A 20,562-nucleotide genomic window follows, 5' to 3' on the forward strand; every position below is an offset into this window, starting at 1 on the left:
CAGGAACTGAGCTGACGATTTGAGGGGGGTCTCTGCCGAGGGAAAAAAATTTCCTGCTGTCAAGTCCCGAGGGAGCTCTTCCGTGAATGGCGGAGTCCCAAGATGTCTGTGCTGAAGGAGGGAAAGCAGAGAACAGACCGAAGAGGAGAGGAAAAGGACGAGAGATGGAAGAGATGATGCTGGCTGGTGGCGTGAAGGAGTCGGAAAAGAGAAGGAGAGGGGAGGAAAAGAGGGTTTTGCAGGTTCAGCGTGTTACAGAGGAGAAGGAAAAATGAAAGAAAGAGGAAAGAAAGTGGCAGGCTCGTAGAGTATTTTTTCTGAAAAATGATAAATTGATATTAAATTGAAAAAATGCCCGTTTACAAAATACTTTTTTCTTATGGATGACAAAAATGACGATTCTGTCCATCTGGAGTCGATAGACCAAAATAGGGTTTTTTGGGTTTCCTATTTAATGTAAAAATTGGTTGGTTGTGTAAGGATTTGAACTCATGACCTTTTGCTTCTAATACTAGCATACTACCAACCAAGCCACCACCACTTTTTTGTTCTTTTAACTTTACTTTTAAGTACTTATTAAAATAAAATATTTATTTTGAAGTAAGAAATATTAAATATAGATACTTTCTTATACTATTGTTATAATCATTGTTATCAGAACCGGACCGGCCCGGCCGGTTCGACCGGTCGGACCGGAAACCGGACCTATGGCCGGTCCGGTTCGTTTAAAAACCGGAAATGCCAAAAAAAACCGGTGAACCCAAAAAACCGGCCGGTTTTTACATGAACCCATTCGAACCGGTCGGTTCATGGGTTCAGAAATTAAAAGTGGAATCCGACCCGAACTCCTTGCGCCCGACCCGAGCAGAATTGAAGAAATTAGAATTCTTCAGACTCTGAGTCGACGCAATTGAAATTTGGGAAAAATTGGAAACCCTAGTTGATCTCAAGTTCATCACTTCCTCTTCGATTCGACTCTTCCTTCTGCTGCTCTTCATCGGCTCATCTTCATTCGATCTTCATCCGGACAGCTTTGATTCTTCTTCATCAGCTCATCCACTTTGCGATCGGTCGCTCCTCCGATTCGTCTTCACCAACGCATCAAGCAGCAGAGTCGAGTCATTTGGTTCGTTCTTCCCCTCCCTCTTCTCCTTTGCTTGTGATTGCGGTGACAAAGTTGTCAATGTTTGGCTGGTGTTTTATGGGATTGGGGAGTGGATGATGAATGGTAAACGAAGAGCTGTGTTTACTTGGGGGAGTGGATGATGAATGGTAAACGAAGAGCTGTGTTTACTTGGGGGAGTTTCTTCCTTTAATGGATTAGTCACTTTGTTAACAGGAGAACAACCAGTTGGAGGAACAATTTATACTCAGAGTTCCACCATCTGTTGCGGAGCGAATAGAGCAACTTTTGAATGAAGACCCATCTTCTTCTGAAGATAAGTCATTGGATTTGTCTTTCTTAGGTAAGATTTGTCATATACGTAATGCTGCGGAATTGCACTGGCTTTCTGATTAGATAGTTCTATGAGTTTGAGCATATAACGTCCTGATAGGTTACCTCGTTGCAGTGGACAGTGGCTTTAATCAAGCTATGTTTTTCTCGGTTTGTTATGTATTATGTAATTGGCTGTTATGAAGCTTTTGGGTAGATATCGTCGTTCATCAAGGCAGTTTTGAGCTGATTAGATTGAATTGTGATAGTTGAAGAACAATTTTTGTGTACGCCAACATGCAGCACCCTTCTGATGAAATTGCTAGGAAACCATAGGAGGCTGTCTTCCGTAACTATGGTGTACTAAAATACAATCTGCAGTTTATCCTAGTTTAGTTGACCAAGTATGATAATTGAAACCAATGTCAATTGGAACTATATTAGTGTGTGAGAGTGTCTTGAACGACATCTTTTAAATAGTTTGGAATCTTTGTGTCCTGTACTTCGCAGATATAGAAAAGACATTTGATGTGTGAAGGTTAGACAGGCACTTGTGTTCTGAGGTTGTTGTGGTCTTATGAGTTACAACTTACAACTCATGTGTTGTATGTTGTTTCCAATCCATTCTATCTCTTTACACGATTTCTTTTGACATTGGAAAAGTTTCAACTCTTGATTAATTGGGTACTGTCACATGACTATCAGTTCTTTTCTACGAGTCATTTATAATCAGATGCAAATAATTTTTTCTTATATTTTTTTGGACACATTAATTATTATCTAATATATATTACCATTTTTATTTTTATTTTTTGTATTTTATATTATTTTCTTAAAATAATATATATTTATTTATTTTAAAAATAAACAAGCGGTCTAACCCATCGAGCCCCCGGTTGAACCCATGAACCCATGACCCCATGCCTCGGCCGGTTCGATGTCTGGTCCGGTTCTGATAACACTGGTTATAATTCTTTAAAATCATCATACTTTTATCTTAATTATCATAATTTTTTTAATAATATGAATATTTATTTTATTTTAAATAAACGTACGGTCCGACCCATCGAACCCCCGGTTAGACCCATAAACCCATGAACCCGTACCCCTTCCGGTTCATTATCCGGTCCAGTTCTGATAACACTGGTTTTGACTCAAAAGTCAAAAACGCAAAATATTTTCTGATTGAAATGGAAATCGGACAAAAAGCGAGGCGGGAATCCTTGTTTCTCTTTCAGAGCACACTCTCTCTGAAGTAAGTCAATAGCAAAGTAATGGAGTCGCCGAGGCATTCGTGCTTGAAGCTTGAGCTCCCAAATCCTACTGAGCCCGACAAGATTGAGCCGATTTTCATTAAGGCCACATGGTACGACATCCACTTCGACTTCTCCATCACGAACGGCATCGACTTATGGGTCTGCAAAGGTCAAATTTCATCCTACTCGCTTGTTCGATTGACTCTCCTCATGAATCCTAAAATATTTCATCTCTAAGTTTCAACCCTTCGCGGTTTCGCATTCTGGGTTTTACATCATCGGAGGAACAAGTGAGGGAACGAGCGACTCAGTTGGACTAGCCAGTGGCAGATTACATTGAATTGGCTTAGCGGTACTTAGGGTTTCAGCAGCCCGGTTCTGTTTACAAGTTCACCGACGTCGGAAACGGGCAGAGAAGAGTATGTGCTTTCCTCCGGCATCATCCCCCTAAAAATTCTATTTAATTTTCCTGGGATAGTTGAATGTTTCTTATAGAGATTAATCAAATGTTGGGTTGTATGGATCCTTTGGTGAGATGATTTTGGGTCGAAAAGTTGACTTAGAATTGGGATAAATTTGGGAAAGAGGCCCAGAGTTTGTGAAATTTCTTAGCTGATTGCATCCACTAGTGACTTCAACTCGTTTCGTAGTTGGGGTAAATTTTCTCGGACATTAACGTGCAATGGGAAGGAAGGGGGATGGAGGGAGTTGAAGGGCGCAAATAGGGCCAAGCTTCAGGTTGCATATTTTACAGGTTTTAATTGATTTAGTCAAGATGGGCAGGAAATTGGGTGTACGACCCAAATTGATACTATCTTCATACGGATGATTCCCTGCCGATGATATCTTTGAAACCATAAAAGAAAAAAAAAGAAAAAAAGAAAGAAAGAAACAGAGAAATCACACAAAAGGAAGATGTAAATCATAGAGCTGAGCTTATACTCTTGTTTGCTAATTCATTTTTATTCTAGTTTGTTGTGTGATCGTAGAACTTGATGGAATACTTTTTTTTTTCCTATCTTTGTATCTGTACTAGATGAAAGAAATATGCTGTATTTTAAGATTGATGTTTTGATACACTCAGATTTTACCTTTGGTCTTTTTTTATTAAGTTCACTAACACTTTGGTCTTCCAATTTTTCAATTGCCAGCACTTGACTACATAAATTTTTAAAATCGAGAATTTGATCCCTGAATTTTCAAAAACCATAATAAAATGGTCCTTTTAACCCTTTTTTGGCCAACAGTTTGGTCCCTAAAATGACCATTTTGTTATGGTTTTTGAAAATTCAGGGACCAAATTTTTGATTTTGAAAATTCATGTGGTCAAGTGTTGGCAATTGAAAAATTGGAGGACCAAAGTGTTAGTGGACTCTTTTTTATTGGATGACCTTGCCCTTTATCTGCCTAATCTATCGAGTTTTGCAATTGTCATGGACCTTCGAGAAGGAAGGGACAAAGCTGGAATAGTGAAGGAAATGCCCACCTTCACCCAATCCTAAACAGACCAATTCAAGAATCTTGAACTGTCGTATGGATGCAAACATAAGGCTCAGTGTAAGCCTCCTATGATTATAATTGGTTAAACATTATTAGTATAATCTCTTATATGGCTGCTTGGAGAAGGAATAAGTCGTTAGTTTCACCTAAACTATTTCCTCTGGTTTGAAGTATCATTTGACTCACTGGGATCAAAGATAAAGTGACTAAAAAGTAAAACTATTGATTACCTTAACCGGTTCACACTACAATGAAACTTTTGAGTTCTTATTTAATTGTTATCTATTAACAGGAAGAAGTTGTCAGAAAAACTAAATCATTTGAGAGGTTAAAAGTGGAAATTGAGAAATGCCTGGCACAGAGTGAAAGTTTCATCAATGAGAAGACAGAGTTTTAGTTTGCAATCTATGCAAAGGTGTTTTCTGCTTTCCTCTTTTATCGTGGGAATAAGCAATATATCCAAGCAAAGGTGCTTTTTGTTCTTCTGATGGATATAGCTTATGATAATTATGCACTCTTAAAGATAAATTAGAGCCTCATGCGAAATGTTTATCTTTTACTATTCAAACTATGTGCTTGTTGCAGTTTTTCACTATAATAACTATGTACTTATTCAGCCTGAAAGTTAGTTAAATTGTCACGGATAATGCTGCCAATTACAAGGCGGCAGGTGATATGTTAATGGAGAAACGGAAGAAGTTATTTTGGACTCCTTGTGCAGCTCATTGCATAGATCTTATGTTAGAGGATTTGGAGAAGAAGATTAAGGTACATGAGCTGACAATAATGAAGGATAGGAAGATTACGACCTTCATTTACTCGAGAACACTCCTCATCATGATGCCGAAGCATTTCACGACGGGCAAAGATTTGATTAGACCGGCTGTGACTCGTTTTGTCACTGCTTATCTGACTTTGGGATGCCTCTTCAACAATAGAAATGCTCTAAGGACTATGTTTGCATCCAAGCAATGAAAAGGGAGTCGATTTGCAAAGTTAGAAGTGGAAAGTATGCGGAATGTGTTATTATGGATAACAGATTCTGGAGTAATGTTAATACATGTTTGAAGGCTGCATATCCTCTCATTAAAGGTCCTCTGCATGGTGGATTCCGATGAAAAGCCCGCTATGGGCTTTATTTATAGTGAGATGGAGAAAGCTAAACAAAAGATCAAAACAAACTTCAAGGATTATCGGAAGAGGTAAAATTATTTATAAGTTGCTATATGCTTAGTTTTTACTTATTTATTCATCATTATATTTGAAATTTGTAAGTATCTAATAATGACTTGTTTCATGCTTTTAGCTATGATCCTATTTGGAAGGTTATTAATGAGAGCTGAGAGGTTCAACTTCATAGGCCTCTACATGCTGCTGTTTATTACCTGAATCCCCAGTTGCATTTCTCTTCTGAATTTAGAGCTGATAGAGAAGTTATGCGTGGATTATATAAGGTTATGGATCGGATGCTAGATGATGAAGAGAGGGATAAAGTTGATTTGCAGCTAGAGAAATTCAAACATGAAAGAGGGCTCTTTGGATTCTCATCTGCAAAGTCTATGAGATTCAAGAAAACACCGGCAGATTGGTGGGAATCATATGGTGTCGATACCCCAGAGTTGCAAAGATTTAGTATAAGGATATTGAGTTTGACTTGTAGCTCTTCGGGATGTGAGCGTAATTGGAGTGCTTTCGAAATGGTATTTTATGAATATGGATTCCATTATCTTATCATAATTCATTTTAATATATCTACTAACTGTTTTGTTTTGCTTAGGTACACACAAAGAGAAGAAATCGGTTGCATCAAAAGAAGATGAATGATTTAGTATTTGTGATGTACAATTTGAAGTTGAAAGATAAGAAGATCAGGAAGCAAGTTGATCTTCAAGTGGACGACATTTCTTCCGATGATGAATGGATTGTCGAAGAAGAGACAGAAAATACCGTAACTTTAAGCCATAATTTTAACTTGCGTTCTATTGGTCGTGGGGATGATGGTGATGAAGAAAGTGGAGGTATTCAAATTGGCGATGAACATGTAGAGAATATGCGCACACAAGAGCATGGCACGGTTGATGACTTGGAACTTCTTGAAGAAGATGAGTTTGATATTTTGTATGATGATGATGTTGGTGATGATGAAGATTTGAATGAGATTTGATCTGTCTGTTCATTTTATGTTATCAGTTATCACTTATGTTGTTAACTTTTTATTTCGGGAGTTTGATTTGGAATTTTGGACTTTGAATTTCGATAATTTGTAACGATATTTTGTGTTTTTATCATTTTATGACTTATTGTTGATTTATTGGTTTGTGGTTTTTATTTGAATGAACAAGGATTGATTTTTTTTACTCAGAAAGTATGCTACATATATATATATATGCTATTTTTTTAATTTTTTTTAATTACAGGTAGAATCTTACGATTCACGATTCTACAACCCTCGATCAATTCTACCTAGAATCGCGATTTTGAAAACCTTGCTTATAGCTATAACTAATGTTTTCTACATGATGCATTGATTATATCTTCTCTGTGTTGAGGAGAAATGGAAACAGGACGAAAGAAAAACAAACTAAGATGAGAAGAAGGGCTTGAAAATTCTGTTTGTTGGGTTAACCAAGCCAAATCAAATTGATAATGTTGGGTTTTTCTTGTCCAATCTGGTTCTGGTTATGTTATATAATTCACTGATAATCCACGACTGAACTTATGGTACATGACGAAGACCATCTAACTTTTTGCTGGCATATGATTGGAGCACTTGATGAATTGCACGTGAATATAATGAACAACCTTTAGAAGTCACGAAATTGACTTGGGGCTTGTTCTTGGATGTAGTTCCTTATTGTCTTAAATTCGAAGAAAGGGGAACTAAGGGAGCTCCGGGAGCAACTTGTCAAGGCAGGTGGTAATGGTGGGAAATCACCAGAAGAAGAGGAATCCACGGAAAAGACAGACCCTTTTGATGAGGGAAGTGACAGTGAGGTAGAGAACGTAAAGAGCGGCACTGGGACATCAGAAGATGTCCAGAAGGGTAAATCTCGTGGTCGGAAGAGGATTGCATTGAAATGAATAGTTCTATAGACCAAGACTGCTTTTGCTTAGGCGGAACAAGCTTCCATTGCCTTATATGTATAGAGACTTGTTCTTTTACATTGCTGATGGCGTTTTCTTGTAGATTCCTCATTTTGTCATTGTGCTGATGGCCTTTTCTTGTAGATTCCTTATTTTGTAATTGCACATATCTAATGGCGTTGATTGTTCAACATGGCCTGGTGTCCATTAGCAGTAGAAATGAAAATTTTGGATTATGGGGACTTATGATATGATTGTCCTGAAATCGCAAAATTTGACTATTATGGTAAATTTTCTAAAGTTGTGTTTGGTGGCGATTTGTGTTTATTTGCAATAACTTTGACATATTTAACTGCTTCGAGGAAGCTTTTATGGTCATTTCTCATGATTCTTCCAACTTTACTTTTGGATGAATGGAAAGGTCTAAGAATTTCATGCAGTGATCTCTATCTTTTTCATGAAGGTTTGTCTTCATCATCTTCTTCTTCTCATTGTCGTTCCCTTCTCTAGAGATGTAAACTTGATCTTCGAACGTGTTTCGACTAATCTTCTCCATTTTTCATTTTTTAGAAAGACAATCTTCACTGCAGCTTGTGAAGGATGGAGAGGAAAGAGATCATTTTCATCCCTTCCCTAGATATAACCCAACTCGTCCCTGGTGTGCAGCTTGCTAAACTCATCACTGGAAATGATGAAGGATCGAGTGTTGCTGCATTGGGTCTGCTGCTTCACCGCCAGACCCTCCGTGATGAGCAAGGCCGAGACGTCACTGAGTTAAAAGGACTCAGTAGTCGAATTAGCTGCCCCCAGCTATGTCAACCCTGTTCCGGCAAAGGTCCTTCCCTCTATTGTGCTTAAGCGAGACTGGTCCAACATCCTAGTTGATCATTCAAACGGTTCAGCGAAACAAAATGTATTGTCATGAATACATTCTTGGAATTGGAAGCACATGTGATGTAGCAGAAGAAGCGGCAAATCAGTACCTTGAAAAAAACAGATTTTGACAACACTGTTTCAAGGGAAACGACATCCGGAGCACAACTCATCCCCTTTGGCGATGAAAAGACGATATTTAGGTCGAATTCTATCGTTCAGGGTCTCAAATAGGCAATTTTATGCTATTTATGGCGTTTTTGCTATTTAGGAAATAATTTATTTTAAAGAATAATTTATTTTTTTCATTATATTTTCATTTTCTCTATTTAAACGATGTAAGCCCTAGGGTTAAGACAGTTTTTGGATTATCAATAAAGTTTTGGAGCTACCGTGCTCTTTTGGCCATTCTCGGATTCGATTCGAGTTTGATGTCGGTTTCCTAAGAATTCGAAGAATCAATAGGAGATTGAAGGTCGTAATTTCGGTATTTTACGGAATCAACGGATCTGTGACAATTGCTCGTGTATACGCTGCGTCAACATGTAGTCAGCTCCATTGCGAGAGACAAGAACTCAAAAATGTACACCATGGTGTGTGGGCTCGAACTTTATCTTGTTGGGGCTCGTATGCGTGCTACTGATTGCAAGGTTTGGGAGTATCCATCTTTTCGCGGGGACGCGTGATGGACACGCATGAGAAGGAGTCACCACTACCTATTTACGACCCGAAGGTCGAGAGCCGGTGAGTTGCTCGGGTCTAGGGGTATGGGATACACCTAGTTTGCTAAGGCATTGGTCTTTGCAGAATTGGAAATTCCGGATTTGAGAATTCTGTTATATGCAGGCCTATATCCCGCACGCCCTATCAGTACTCTGTTTGCCTAGGGCTTGCCATTTTTATTCATTTACCGCATGATTAGGTCGCGCTCATCTTGCCCCGTTTTGATACTGTAAACTCGAAGAAAACAGTTAATTCGAACTAAGAGACCGAGAGAAAAGTAGGTTCGTACATCGAGGAATCGATTCACTATCCTCGCGTAACAGTTTATCGGACCGTGATGGTCGACATCCCGCGCGAACCAAAACCGCGAAGCATTGGGTTTACTCGTCTCTGGGTAAGTAGATCGACTCGACCAATTAAGAACTCGGACTGTTCACTCACCACCCGGGATTCTTTCATGAATAAATGTATAAAATAAATCCTTACTCCATTTTCTCAAATAAATAAATAAAAATAAAAATTACAACGACTGGAACCCGGTCGGTTCACATTCGGTTATTATTCCATTCAGACTCACAGTGTGTTTAGGAAAAACCGAAACTGAAATTAAAGCGACGCGGGCTCATGAGAGCTGGGGATCGGGTCCAACTGGATCGGCGGATTTTCAAGAGGACAGAATGGTCCCCGAGATAGCCGTGGGACCGGTTGAGCTCCCTGGTGATTGTCTAACCTCATTTCACGAGCCTTGACTTGAGGAATCCTCCACATGGATACTAAACGAGTCAAGACGGTGACCCAAGGCAAAACCCCATATCGCACTCGAGTCGCTCACACTCGGATGTGTGTGGGGGGCGTTGGACCCCGTGATCGATATTAGGGGGCGTTGGGCCCCGTGTGAATCGTATCCTAAAGGGTCAGGCTCAACCAGCAAGAAAACAGACAAAAACAGATAAAGACAGATAAAAAATGCCCGATAAAACTCTAATTCCCGACCGTCTTGAAATTAAGTTTAATTTTTAATCGACTTTACGTGATTAAACCGATACATGTGAGGTTTCGATCAAAAAATGCATCAAACATCACCAAGCACATGAACATGGCATACACAATCGCGATAAAATCTAATTTGTCAGCTTTATGCTCGAGTGATCAATTAAGCCGGTTTTGGTGTATTTAATCGATTTTATTCCTTAAAACCAAGTAAGCATGAAGTTAATCCGTATGAGTTCATTCTCGCTTCAAACAACCGGTTTTAAGGTCGATATTTAAAATATTCAAATTTATGCTCATCGGTTTCTTTCACACGTCCCGGTTTCGAAGAGTCGTCTTGGATTAACAAACCAATTCGTGCTTTTTCAATCAAAACAACAATTTCATAATATCATCACGATCATCGAATTAATCAACAAAAAGGAGTCCTAGACATGCCACTAAGTTCGGGATTTATACCTCTCTCAAGCTAGGGTCGAGAGGAGCTCGTGTAGCTTCGAGAATCCACAAAAAAACCGAGCCTCAAGCTAGACAAACGGGTCATCATGGCCACGAGGAGGGACAGCAGCGTCTGAGCTCATCGAGCTCCAGAACTTGGACATGCAAAAACCAGAGGGATAGAGCAGCAAAAATGAAGACATGCGGACAAACACAAATAGCAAAAGGAAACGAGAGAAATGGCGTGAGAGACTCATCTCGGGTGTGTTTGGCGGCTAAGGGGAGGGCAACAATAGCAACGGCAGTGAGCTCGGGGAGAGCCTGCAAGAGAAAGGAGAAGAGCCCCAGAGGGGCTGCTGCCATTGAAGCCTCTGAGCGTGAGCCATGACAGGAAGAAAAGAAGAAGGAAAAAAAGGAAAAGAGGAGGTCACGGGCTGAACAGGACTGAGGTGGAATGGAGAAAAAGAGGGGAATGGTGATGATGAAGTGATAGTGGCGTGAGGGATAGCAGGAGATGGATCACGACACAGTAGCAGATGAAGGAAAAGTAGAGAAAGAAGAGGAACTCCTGGTTGCCGCTCCAGGGAAGGCTGCTCGAGAGATTAAAAGAGAGCCACTGGGCTGTCTTGTGTGTTCTGTGTTTTTTTTTTTTTGGCTTGCAGGAACCGAGAGAGAGTGAATGGAAGAGCGGTCGAGAGAGAGGGAAGGTGGCGCGAGGAGGAGTTGTCAATGAAGTGAATGGAATGAATGCTATGGTCTGTTGTTACTGAGAGATAATCGAAAGGAAGATACAAAGAGTCTGTTTCTTGTGCACGGGAAGTGGAATCCTGGTTGGTCTGTGAGCTAAGAGGAACGGGAAAGGATGAGGGGAGAAGTCAGGAGAGTGAGGGAGGCTCGAGCTGAGGGGCGGGTCAATGAGCTGCGAGAGTTGGTGAGTGCGGACTGTGAGTTCCCGGGAAAAACTCGAGAGTGAGCTGAGGGGAAAAGCTCCAGAGTGAGCTGAGGGCTGTCCAGCCTGGTCTGTTCTGTTCTGCCGAGAAGAGAGGGAGAGTGAGAGAGGGAGATGGTCACGTGAAAAAACAAGAGGAAGCAGAGGATGGAGGTCACGGGTAGAGGTGGCAATTCGTGTCGTGTCGTGTTTATACGTGTCGTGTCTAAACGGATTCGTGTCATCGAAGTCATAACCCGTATACGACACGATTATTAAACGGGTCAGGTTTTGGAAACCCATACACGACACGTTTATATCCGTGTCAACCCGTTTAGACACATTTAAACCCGTTTATCGAAACGTGTCATAATAGGTACACGTATGCACGACACGAGTATAAACGTTATCCGAACATGTTAACACAACTTGTTGATCCGATCAACTCAGTTACCCGGATACATTAACACGACATGTTTATCCGATTAACTCGTTTACCCAAACACGTTAACACGACATGTTTACAAGTTAACACGACATGTGTTGGATTGGGTGAAAGAAAGGAAAGTAAATTAGGTTAGGGACTTAGAAAATTAGGATTACATAAGGATATTTTGGTAAATCCAAATACATAAACGGATTAACGGGTTATATGATTATAGTAACGCGATTAAACATGTCTAAATAAACAGATTTAATCGTGTATAATCGGGTTACATGGGTTCAACCTGATAAGACACGCTTATTAACCGTGTTTAAACGGGTTGGACCCGTTTAGACCGATTATCAAAAATGTCCAACCCAAACTCGTTTAACTTCGTGTCGTATCCGTATCGTGTTATCGTGTCGTGTGAAATATTGCCAGCCCTAGTCACGGGTTGCAGGAGGAAGGAGACCGAAGCTTTTGCAGGCTCGGGCAGGTTACAGGCATCAGTTGTTGCAGAAGAAAGCCGAAAGAAAAAAAAAATGGGTGTAGCAGATAAGGAACATAAAAGAACCGGAAAGAAAGAACGAAAAATGAAGAAGAAGAAAGTCGGTCAACGGGGCCCCCCTGACATCTGTTCTCTTTTTTTCTTTTTTCTTCCTTTTTTTCTCATACATATATATATATATATATATATATGCTCGTAGGCACGTCCTCGGGAGAAATTCAATTTCTCAAAATCCGTCAATATTTTCAGAGTGAGAATTTCGAAATAGTGAAATTCGAAAAATAGTCGACTCTATGAGAATTTCAATTTGTATCAATGAGGATTGAATCTCGATTAAATCGATATTGAACCTTTGACACACGTCGATTGTAATTGCTCGATTAATTTCGAATTTCTCGTCTTTTCGATCGGACGTCCAAAAAATAATCTAAAAATACTGTTATGTTCAGAAAAATTTACGGATCGATATTATGCAGAAAAATAATTTTTAGCTTCGAATTTTGTTCCATATTTTGAAATTCGAATTTTACATGCGTAAGGCCTGAAAATGTCCCGTAAAGTATTTTTTTCTAAAAATTGTCAAATTAAAGTTAAATAATAATAATAAATAACAAAAAGAAATGCCTCTAGTTTTAAAGCCGTGAATACTTGGGCAATAAATAAAAAATAGTCCCCTCCGATGGGTGGCAAAATGATGATTTTGCCCCTCCTCCACGTGATCATGCTAAGTCATCGGTTTTGAATTCTTATCGCGCTGTGATCTTCCCTATCGCTCCCGAGGCTGTTAGGTTGACATGGTTAACCCGACTGTGAATAGTAACATAATGATTGCCTGGCGATTTTCCCTTGCGGTTTAAGGGTTATTGTTAGAAGTGCCATTGATGCCCCCCATGGAGCCGGTGAATCAAAACGGGGTGCTGACACGTGGGACCAATATTGGACTTGAAAGGAGATGCTCGCATCGGATCATGCGGTGCTCAGCTTCATGAGGACCTGATAGTGTGGCTTGATAACCAACCCATATCATCAGTCATGTTCCCCCATGGACAGCTTCGGGGAGGACTAGAGAGATAGCCCGGGCTTTGGAACAAGGCCAGCATCGGTTTCTATGGTCCTTATGCCAGCCACCGTCCAAGGGAAAGATGGAGTACCCTAGTGCCTATGCGAACCTCGAGCACACCCCGCTAGAAGGATTCCTGGATCAGACAGCTCCGATTAGGAAGGTGATAGGGGGCTCACAGGTGGCAGCATTGGCCCACCCAGTAGTCGAAGGTTTGTGTCTCACTAAGGCTAGAACTCCATACTGGAGAAGCTCTGGTTTGAGGTTCCAATTGCCGCGCGGCCAATGTACTTAGAGCAGCAGTTCAATGTGTTCGAAATGCGCTCAGAGAGCTCGGACTTGGAGTTGAGGTGAAGAAGGATTACATAAGAGATGTTGCAGGTGAGCAGGATGTGATTGTGGTCTCATTGGAGAAGATAAAGAAAGCTATTAAAGTTCTGATGGAGACTGAGACTAGGGAGGAATTGAGGAAGAAGGTGAAGGAGATGAAGGAGAAGGGCAAGGTAGCTATTAAAGTTCTTCCTATTGTGCATTGAGTAAACTTGTTATCGAGCTGTTGGAGAATTCATGAATAAACGCTCCTTTAACCCTCATGAAGTAAATCCAGTGGGGAGAAACATAGATGAGATCACTTAGATCGCACTCGTTACCATTCAAGCGTAGAAATTCCGGAAGGCAGAGGATTTACCAACTCTGCTTCTCAAAATATCGGGTTGCAGGCAAAACCTCTACTATTACTGAAATATATGAAATGCAATAGAAGATATGTATACCAATATTGTATATGCCTATCAATACATTATGATCACCAGCATAACCATCCGACCGGGAGGAAGCAAGGAGAAAACAGTACCAAAGGAAATGCAAAAATTACAAGATCCCAGCACGGAATGGGTTCCATCATTAATTAAATAGCAAAGAAACTACATACATGATCAAAGTTTCGCGAACTCAAGTCCCTAAAATGAACTTAATACTTCTCCTAGATTGATCTCCAAGAACCAGTCAGCCGCGGTGGATCTTTGAGCATGTAGACACGTTGATAAACTTGCTGCGAACTTGGATGTGAATTTAGGCTGCAGCTTAAACATGAAACTGCTATCTTCAGTATAAAGATCAACTTGTCCAAAGATTTGCTACTTCGAATAAGAAAGTGCAGTAACTATACGTACCAAGACAATAAATATATCAATACCTTTGAATGGGCTAACGAGGAAACTTTCACGAAATCAAGCCTCTCAAATTGAATAATTCTCCAAGATTGATCTCCAAAGAATAATCAGGCACGCTCGATCTTCGAGTGGATAAACCTTGAGAAACTTGCTTCATACTGGGACGGGACTTCTGCCTATAGCTTAAGCACGAAAATGCTATATCTAGGATAGAGATCAAATCAGCCATAATTTCATCTTTGGGATATGGAATACGCCGGTCCAATATCTCCTTGAGTTGCATATGATAAACACTACTAAGAGAGGATGATATGAGATCCCCCGGATGTCTTCCCATGATTAACTCTAGGGTTACGACTCCAAAACTGTAGACATCGCACTTCTCGTTTACCTCCATGTTGTATGCAAGCTCTACCAAAAGAAGAAAGATGGACTTATGAAAAACTTGGGCCACCTATTTGATTTGAAGTTATAGAAACTAGGCGAAAACCCGCGGGTTGCGCGGGAAAGATTTTTAATATTTTTAATATCAAGTGAATTTTAATATTTTTAAATAAATTATTCCGAAGAACTGTTCCTAAATAAGATTCTTACACGATTTAGATAACTATCTTAATAAAGTAAACCAATTGTAAAGTATATATATATATCTATATATATATATATATACATTTCAAATTGGAAAATAATTAGATGAAAAGGAGAAAGAAAGTGGTTTGTTTTTCAAGGACCGAAAACAAAAACAATCCAAAATAATTATTTTAAGAAAGTAAAATAACTGAAAAAGTAATTATCAAGATACTTATATGTATCCTAGGAAAGAAAATTATTTCCTCCATGGTTATAAGGAAATATTGTGACCTGAAATTGATAATTTCAATTCGATTAAATGGTAGCAGTTGAATGTAACCGAAAAAAAAAAAGGTAGCAGTTGAAGATGTAATCTAAGATAACTGTATTGAGAAACCAAAAAATAATGGAGAAAATCCTATTGTGAAAATCGTTAATTTCAATATTATGCAGTGTATAAATAGACTACAATATGTAAGACCATAAAATGTTAATTAATTTGATCTATGAACATGTCTATTCAATATAGTGTATTGTATGTGTCGAAGAGAATTATATAATGAATTATTAAGAAAATCATATTTCTACTGTATCATTTGCATATGGAGGAAATTTTTGGCGAAAATCTAAAATAAAATTAAATATTTTTAAATTCTCAAGATGAAAGTAAATGTTAATGGAACACTGGTGCAAAAGCTATTGTAAATGTATATAAATGTATAAAGTTTGCTATACATTTTGTTCCCTTTATATATTTTATTGGGCTATTTGCATATAATCTATATATTCTACTGCATAATTGATAATAAAAGAATATAAAAATTTTCTTAATTCATAAGTGATGACCTGGCAATGTGAAAGAACTTCGTTTTATATTTTTGATGATATGCCGGGCTTGAGAATTCAACTGGGGACTTTATTTTAATATAGATATAGATATATAGATTATCTCACAATTATTCGAGAAAGAGTCCTTACCTGGAGCAGCATATCCAAATGTGCCGGCAAATGAAGTCCAATTTGATGAATCTGGTTTCATAAATCTTGCTGTCCCAAAGTCCGAGACACGAGCCTCATACTCCACATCGAGAAGAATATTTTTGCTGGAAACGTCGCGGTGAATTATTGGCGGAGAACAGTCATGGTGCATGTAGCACAGTGCATCTGCCACGCCTCTTGCCACATTCCTACGCTCGAGCCACCCAAATCGTGCTGCAGTCTCATGGTCGCTCAAAAGATTTTCTAGGCTCCCACCTTCCAAGTACTCGTACACAAGAAACGAGTGCCTCGACGATGAGCAAAAGCCATATAGTTTGACAATGTTACGGTGTCGGATCTCTGTCAAAGCTCGGATTTCGCTCCTGAAAGCCTTCTGCCATGATATCTCTATGCCTAGCGAGGTATGAAAAAACAAAATCATCAAAAGAGAAATAGCTTTCTTCATGCTCCAACATGTTTGTAAGAATTATTAATTGTTTCATAAGTCTGTAACAAATAGTTTCTTCCCTAAGTACTTAGAAGTTTTTCTGATTTTTGATAATTCATACCCCAAGCTATTTGTGAAATATTGGGAGAATTTTTATTTTGATAACTCACCAGTAGTGCCAACTATGTCTCCGTCTGGCAAAATATGGAATTTCTTCACCGCAACAATCTGATTGGTTGACAACCTTGCCTTGTAAACACTCCCGTATGCTCCAGACCCAATGCAATACTTTGAGTCGAATTCCTCGGTGGCTTCGATGATGTTCTCGTACATTATTACTCCGTCATAGCTCCATATTGTAAACAAATTCTCATCGGTAGCGACCAATTGGTCCTCAGCATTTCTTTTGGCCCGACGAAGCACAATGTACCAAAATCCAAAAGTGACCATCAAAAGAAGCAGAAGAGCAAATATAGGGAGCAAAATCACCAACAACTTTCGGTATTCCTTTCCACTGCGACTGTTTGCTTGAATCTCCAAAGGACATGGCTTAAGACCTACAATTCCTCCACATAAGCCTTTATTGCCTCTCACAACATCGATCGAAGCGTTTCGGAAGGCTGTAATATTGGGTATCGGACCCTCCAACTAGTTATAGGAGACATCAACTGTTTTCAAGCCTGCCATATCATTGAAAGTGGATGGAATCTCACCAGAGAGATTGTTGTGTGAGAGGTTTAGGGTCTCTAAACTCTGCAACTGCCCAAATTGCTCAGGTATTTCTCCAACCAGGGAATTTCCACTTAGATCGAGGCTTTCTAGAGATCGTAGACTGCCTATCTCGACGGGAATACTGTCATGCAATTCATTACCACTTAAGTTCAAGGACAGCATGTTAATGCAATTCCCAAGTTGCTTAGGGATGGGGCCCACCAGTTTGTTCTTAGAGAGGCTAAGGTTTCGCAAAGTCAAAATCGTCCCAATCTCAAGAGGAATGCTCCCCGTGAGTTCATTATTTTCCAATGAAAGTTCAAAAAGGGCCTTTAGTTTTGCAAGGCCTTTTGTTATTCCCACAGAAAGATGATTTGTCGAGAGGTCGAGGATGCCAAGCTTTTTCATGTTTCCAAGCTCAGAAGGTAAAGCCCCGGAAATATTGTTGTTGGAGATTTTCAAGAGGGTCAAATTGTTGTATTGCGCAATTCTTGCAGGAAGCATTCCGTGGAGCTAATTATAACTCAAATCAAGATAATTTAGATTCGGGTATGTGCCGAGGGCATCCGATATGTCTCCAGTGAGTTGGTTGTTGTCAAGCCTGACTCTGAATAGAGTTGAGCAATTCTTCAAACTTCGTGGAATGGGACCCGTGAAGAAGTTAGAGCTCGTCGTAAAATTTTCAAGCAGACCACCACGACATACATTAGGAGGTAGGTTGCCAGCGAACTTATTATAAGCCAACCGTAGATTCGTTAAGTGCGTGAGATTGTTCATCTCTACGGGAAGATAGCCACTTAACTGATTCAGGGTCAAATATAACTCATCAAGGTTACTCAAGTTGCCAATGGTAGAAGGAATATGGCCAGAGAGTTTGTTATCATGAAGAGATAAATCAATGAGTAATTTCAGCCTCCCGATTTCTCTTGGAACTGAGCCATTGAGCTGATTCTCGTATAAAAGTAAATAATTAAGCTTACTCAAGTTGCCTATGGCAGAAGGAATATGGCCAGAGAGTTTGTTATCATAAAGAGATAAATTGGTTAAATTGCCCAACCTTCCGATTGAATGAGGAATGGAACCTACAAGTTCATTGTGAACCAAGCATAGCTCTAATAAGCCGCTCATGTTCCCAACTGAAGAAGGAATAGTGCCGGCGAGTTGATTGTATCCTAAGTAGAGAAATCGAATAGATCTCAAAAGACCAAATTCTCTTGGGAAGGTTCCCTCGAGATTGTTGTCCTGAAAATTGACGTAAGACAAGTTGACGATGTTTGCTATGCCGGGTGGGATATTACCGGAAAGGTGATTACGGGACAAGTCGAGGTAGTTGAGCTTGGAAAGGTTACCAATACTCGGAGGGATGGTTCCGGACAGAGAAATATTGATGAGCACGAGAGTGGTCAAGTAATGTAAGGAGGAGAAATTGAGGTTTTGGAGCATACCGTTACTAAGATTGTAGCCAGACATGTTCAAGCTCACGATTCTTTGAGAACTATCGCATGATATCCCCACCCAGCTGCAGGATGGGATGGTAGCATTCCACGAGGACAAGAGAGGCAGGCCTTGGCCTTTGAGACTGGATTTCCATTTCAAGAGTGCCTCCACCTCACCCCTAGCTGCGGTTCGATCATAGTTTCCAATGAAACTACTTCTAGCAGTGACATAAGAATGTCTGGCAAGAGGATGAGAAGTTGTGAGCACGAAAATGAGGGCCAGGATGGCACGGAGTAGAAGAATGGGTAGTGGTGACATGGCTGAGTTTGGATGTATTTACTGAGGATTATGGCATAAATGGGTGTGGAATTTCAAGTGCGCAAAGCAAACATACTTATAGGGAGCGAGGGGGGAAATTAAAATTAAGTGAAGTCTTCGAATTAGTCAATTATATCCTCTGTAGCAATTATATCCGGCCAGGACCATATGGTGCCTTCATCCCCCCAATATTTATTATGTTACTTTAATTATCAAAGACTTCATGGAAATTAAACTCTCTCATCCCCGCTCCACAATACAATTATTTTATGTTACTTGTTTTTTTTTAACCCTTAGATTGAAATAATCTTTGGAATACCAACCAATAATTGACATTTATTCAAGAGTCTCCAGTGTTATTTGCATTACGAGAGAACTTATATGATTGCTAATTATTCAAGTACCTATGCATAATCTACACATGATTTTTCAAGGTTTATGAAGTCCCGTGTAATTAAGGTAGGCTCATACCAATCAAATGTCTGGAAGGAAAGAAACAGAAAAAAAACAAAAAAGCACCATCAATAGACTTAAATTTCCATGAAGTCCAGCGTATAGAATGGGGCAGCGGGAGACATCTTATCCCGCTAACTTCGCATTGACTTAATCAATTGACTACAATGAATCAGACCATGCCAAAGAAGGAACTAAATGTAATTGAGTTTGAAAATTATAGCCACGCTAAGTTATTAACTTATTATTTAATGCAATATTGTATATCTTATTACTGATTAAAAAAAACACAATGTAACTTATATTTGTGAAAATTGTAGGAAAGATCATTCTTATTTTTTCTTTTGTTACGAACAAGATTTATAACCTAAAATGGGAAGAGAAAATGAAGGGACAAGAAAAGTACTACTTTGAAGGATCTATAAAATTAAGAAGATATACATTAATCCCAAGTTGAGAATGCACGACGTCACAACACTCAATCCATCTTCTTGAAGTACGATCTCTCTTCTTATACTTGATAGAACTATTCTTCAGCTGAAAAAAACAAGTAAGCAGTTCTTTCTTGCTGCGTTTTTTTTTTACCCTTCACTTCCTTGTGCTGCGGATCAATAGATTTTTCTTCATGCGTATAATTATAGGACAAGACCAGTTGAGGTTAAGAAAAAATGAATATATAAGATTTGAGCGAAGTCCAATTGAGGGGGACAACTCAATTTTGAAGCAAATCATAAAATACAAAATGGGTCCTAGATATATATATATATATATATATAACGAGGATTCTAAAAGAAAAATAAAACTAATTAAATTATTATGTTATGAGATGAAATGGACAGCACTGAACCGGAAAAAAAGGAAAAAAGAAAAGAAATGGACGGCATTAAACCGAGCAAGAAAGTGGACAAAATTATCGGCGTCAAGTGCACATCAGCAACTCCGTTACGGCCGGTTATAGAATAGACTAAAACTGTCTTACGAAGCAGACATATAGGACTGATTCGGTAATTTTGAATATTATAGGACCAAAATTGATTGAAGGTCAAATTTATAAGATAAAAAATATATTTTTTCCGAAAATTAAGTGAAATCTTCAAAGTCAATTGATTAAGTCAATGTGCAATCATATCCTCTATGCTCTCTAGCAAGTTGACAACAAGAAATTTTGCTTTCATCTGTGGGACAAGATTATTCCCACGACGGTATGATACCCCTTAAATTGGTGCCATAACAAGACATGCCGGTGGTGGCTATTA

General features: G+C 39.3%; 1 protein-coding gene and 1 pseudogene across 4 annotated transcripts; one reads left to right on the top strand and one right to left on the bottom strand.

Moving 5' to 3' along the window:
- The first annotated feature begins 2,709 nt into the window (after positions 1-2,709).
- Positions 2,710-7,272, top strand: LOC116209010 (annotated as a pseudogene).
- A 6,395-nt stretch (positions 7,273-13,667) lies between these two features.
- Positions 13,668-18,915, bottom strand: LOC116207236 (MDIS1-interacting receptor like kinase 2-like). Of its 4 annotated transcripts, none has more exons than XM_031540139.1 (4): positions 18,544-18,915; positions 15,940-16,353; positions 14,415-14,802; positions 13,668-14,314 (listed from the first exon to the last, which is right to left on the bottom strand). In XM_031540139.1, exons 1-3 carry the CDS (start codon positions 18,851-18,853, stop codon positions 14,441-14,443), a joined length of 1,086 nt encoding a protein of 361 aa, XP_031395999.1. In that variant the 5' UTR covers positions 18,854-18,915; the 3' UTR covers positions 13,668-14,314; positions 14,415-14,440. The 4 variants fall into 4 exon arrangements, with proteins under 4 accessions (XP_031395999.1, XP_031395998.1, XP_031395997.1 ...); XM_031540138.1 differs by having other exon boundaries at positions 13,677-14,301; XM_031540137.1 differs by having other exon boundaries at positions 13,684-14,295.
- Between the last annotated feature and the right edge of the window lie 1,647 nt (positions 18,916-20,562).

Source organism: Punica granatum, chromosome 5 (assembly GCF_007655135.1).
Source record: "Punica granatum isolate Tunisia-2019 chromosome 5, ASM765513v2, whole genome shotgun sequence".
Taxonomy (NCBI): Eukaryota; Viridiplantae; Streptophyta; class Magnoliopsida; order Myrtales; family Lythraceae; genus Punica; species Punica granatum.

Excerpts from the sequence above, each read along its gene's own strand:
- LOC116207236 (XM_031540139.1), bottom strand. The coding sequence starts at position 18,853 with ATGTCACCACTACCCATTCTTCTACTCCGTGCCATCCTGGCCCTCATT. Across the intron at positions 16,354-18,543 it reads TGGCTACAATCTTAGTAACG|GCATAGAGATATCATGGCAG; the intron begins GTATGCTCCAAA and ends ATACCTCGCTAG. Across the intron at positions 14,803-15,939 it reads ATTTGGATATGCTGCTCCAG|AGCTTGCATACAACATGGAG; the intron begins GTAAGGACTCTT and ends TTCTTTTGGTAG.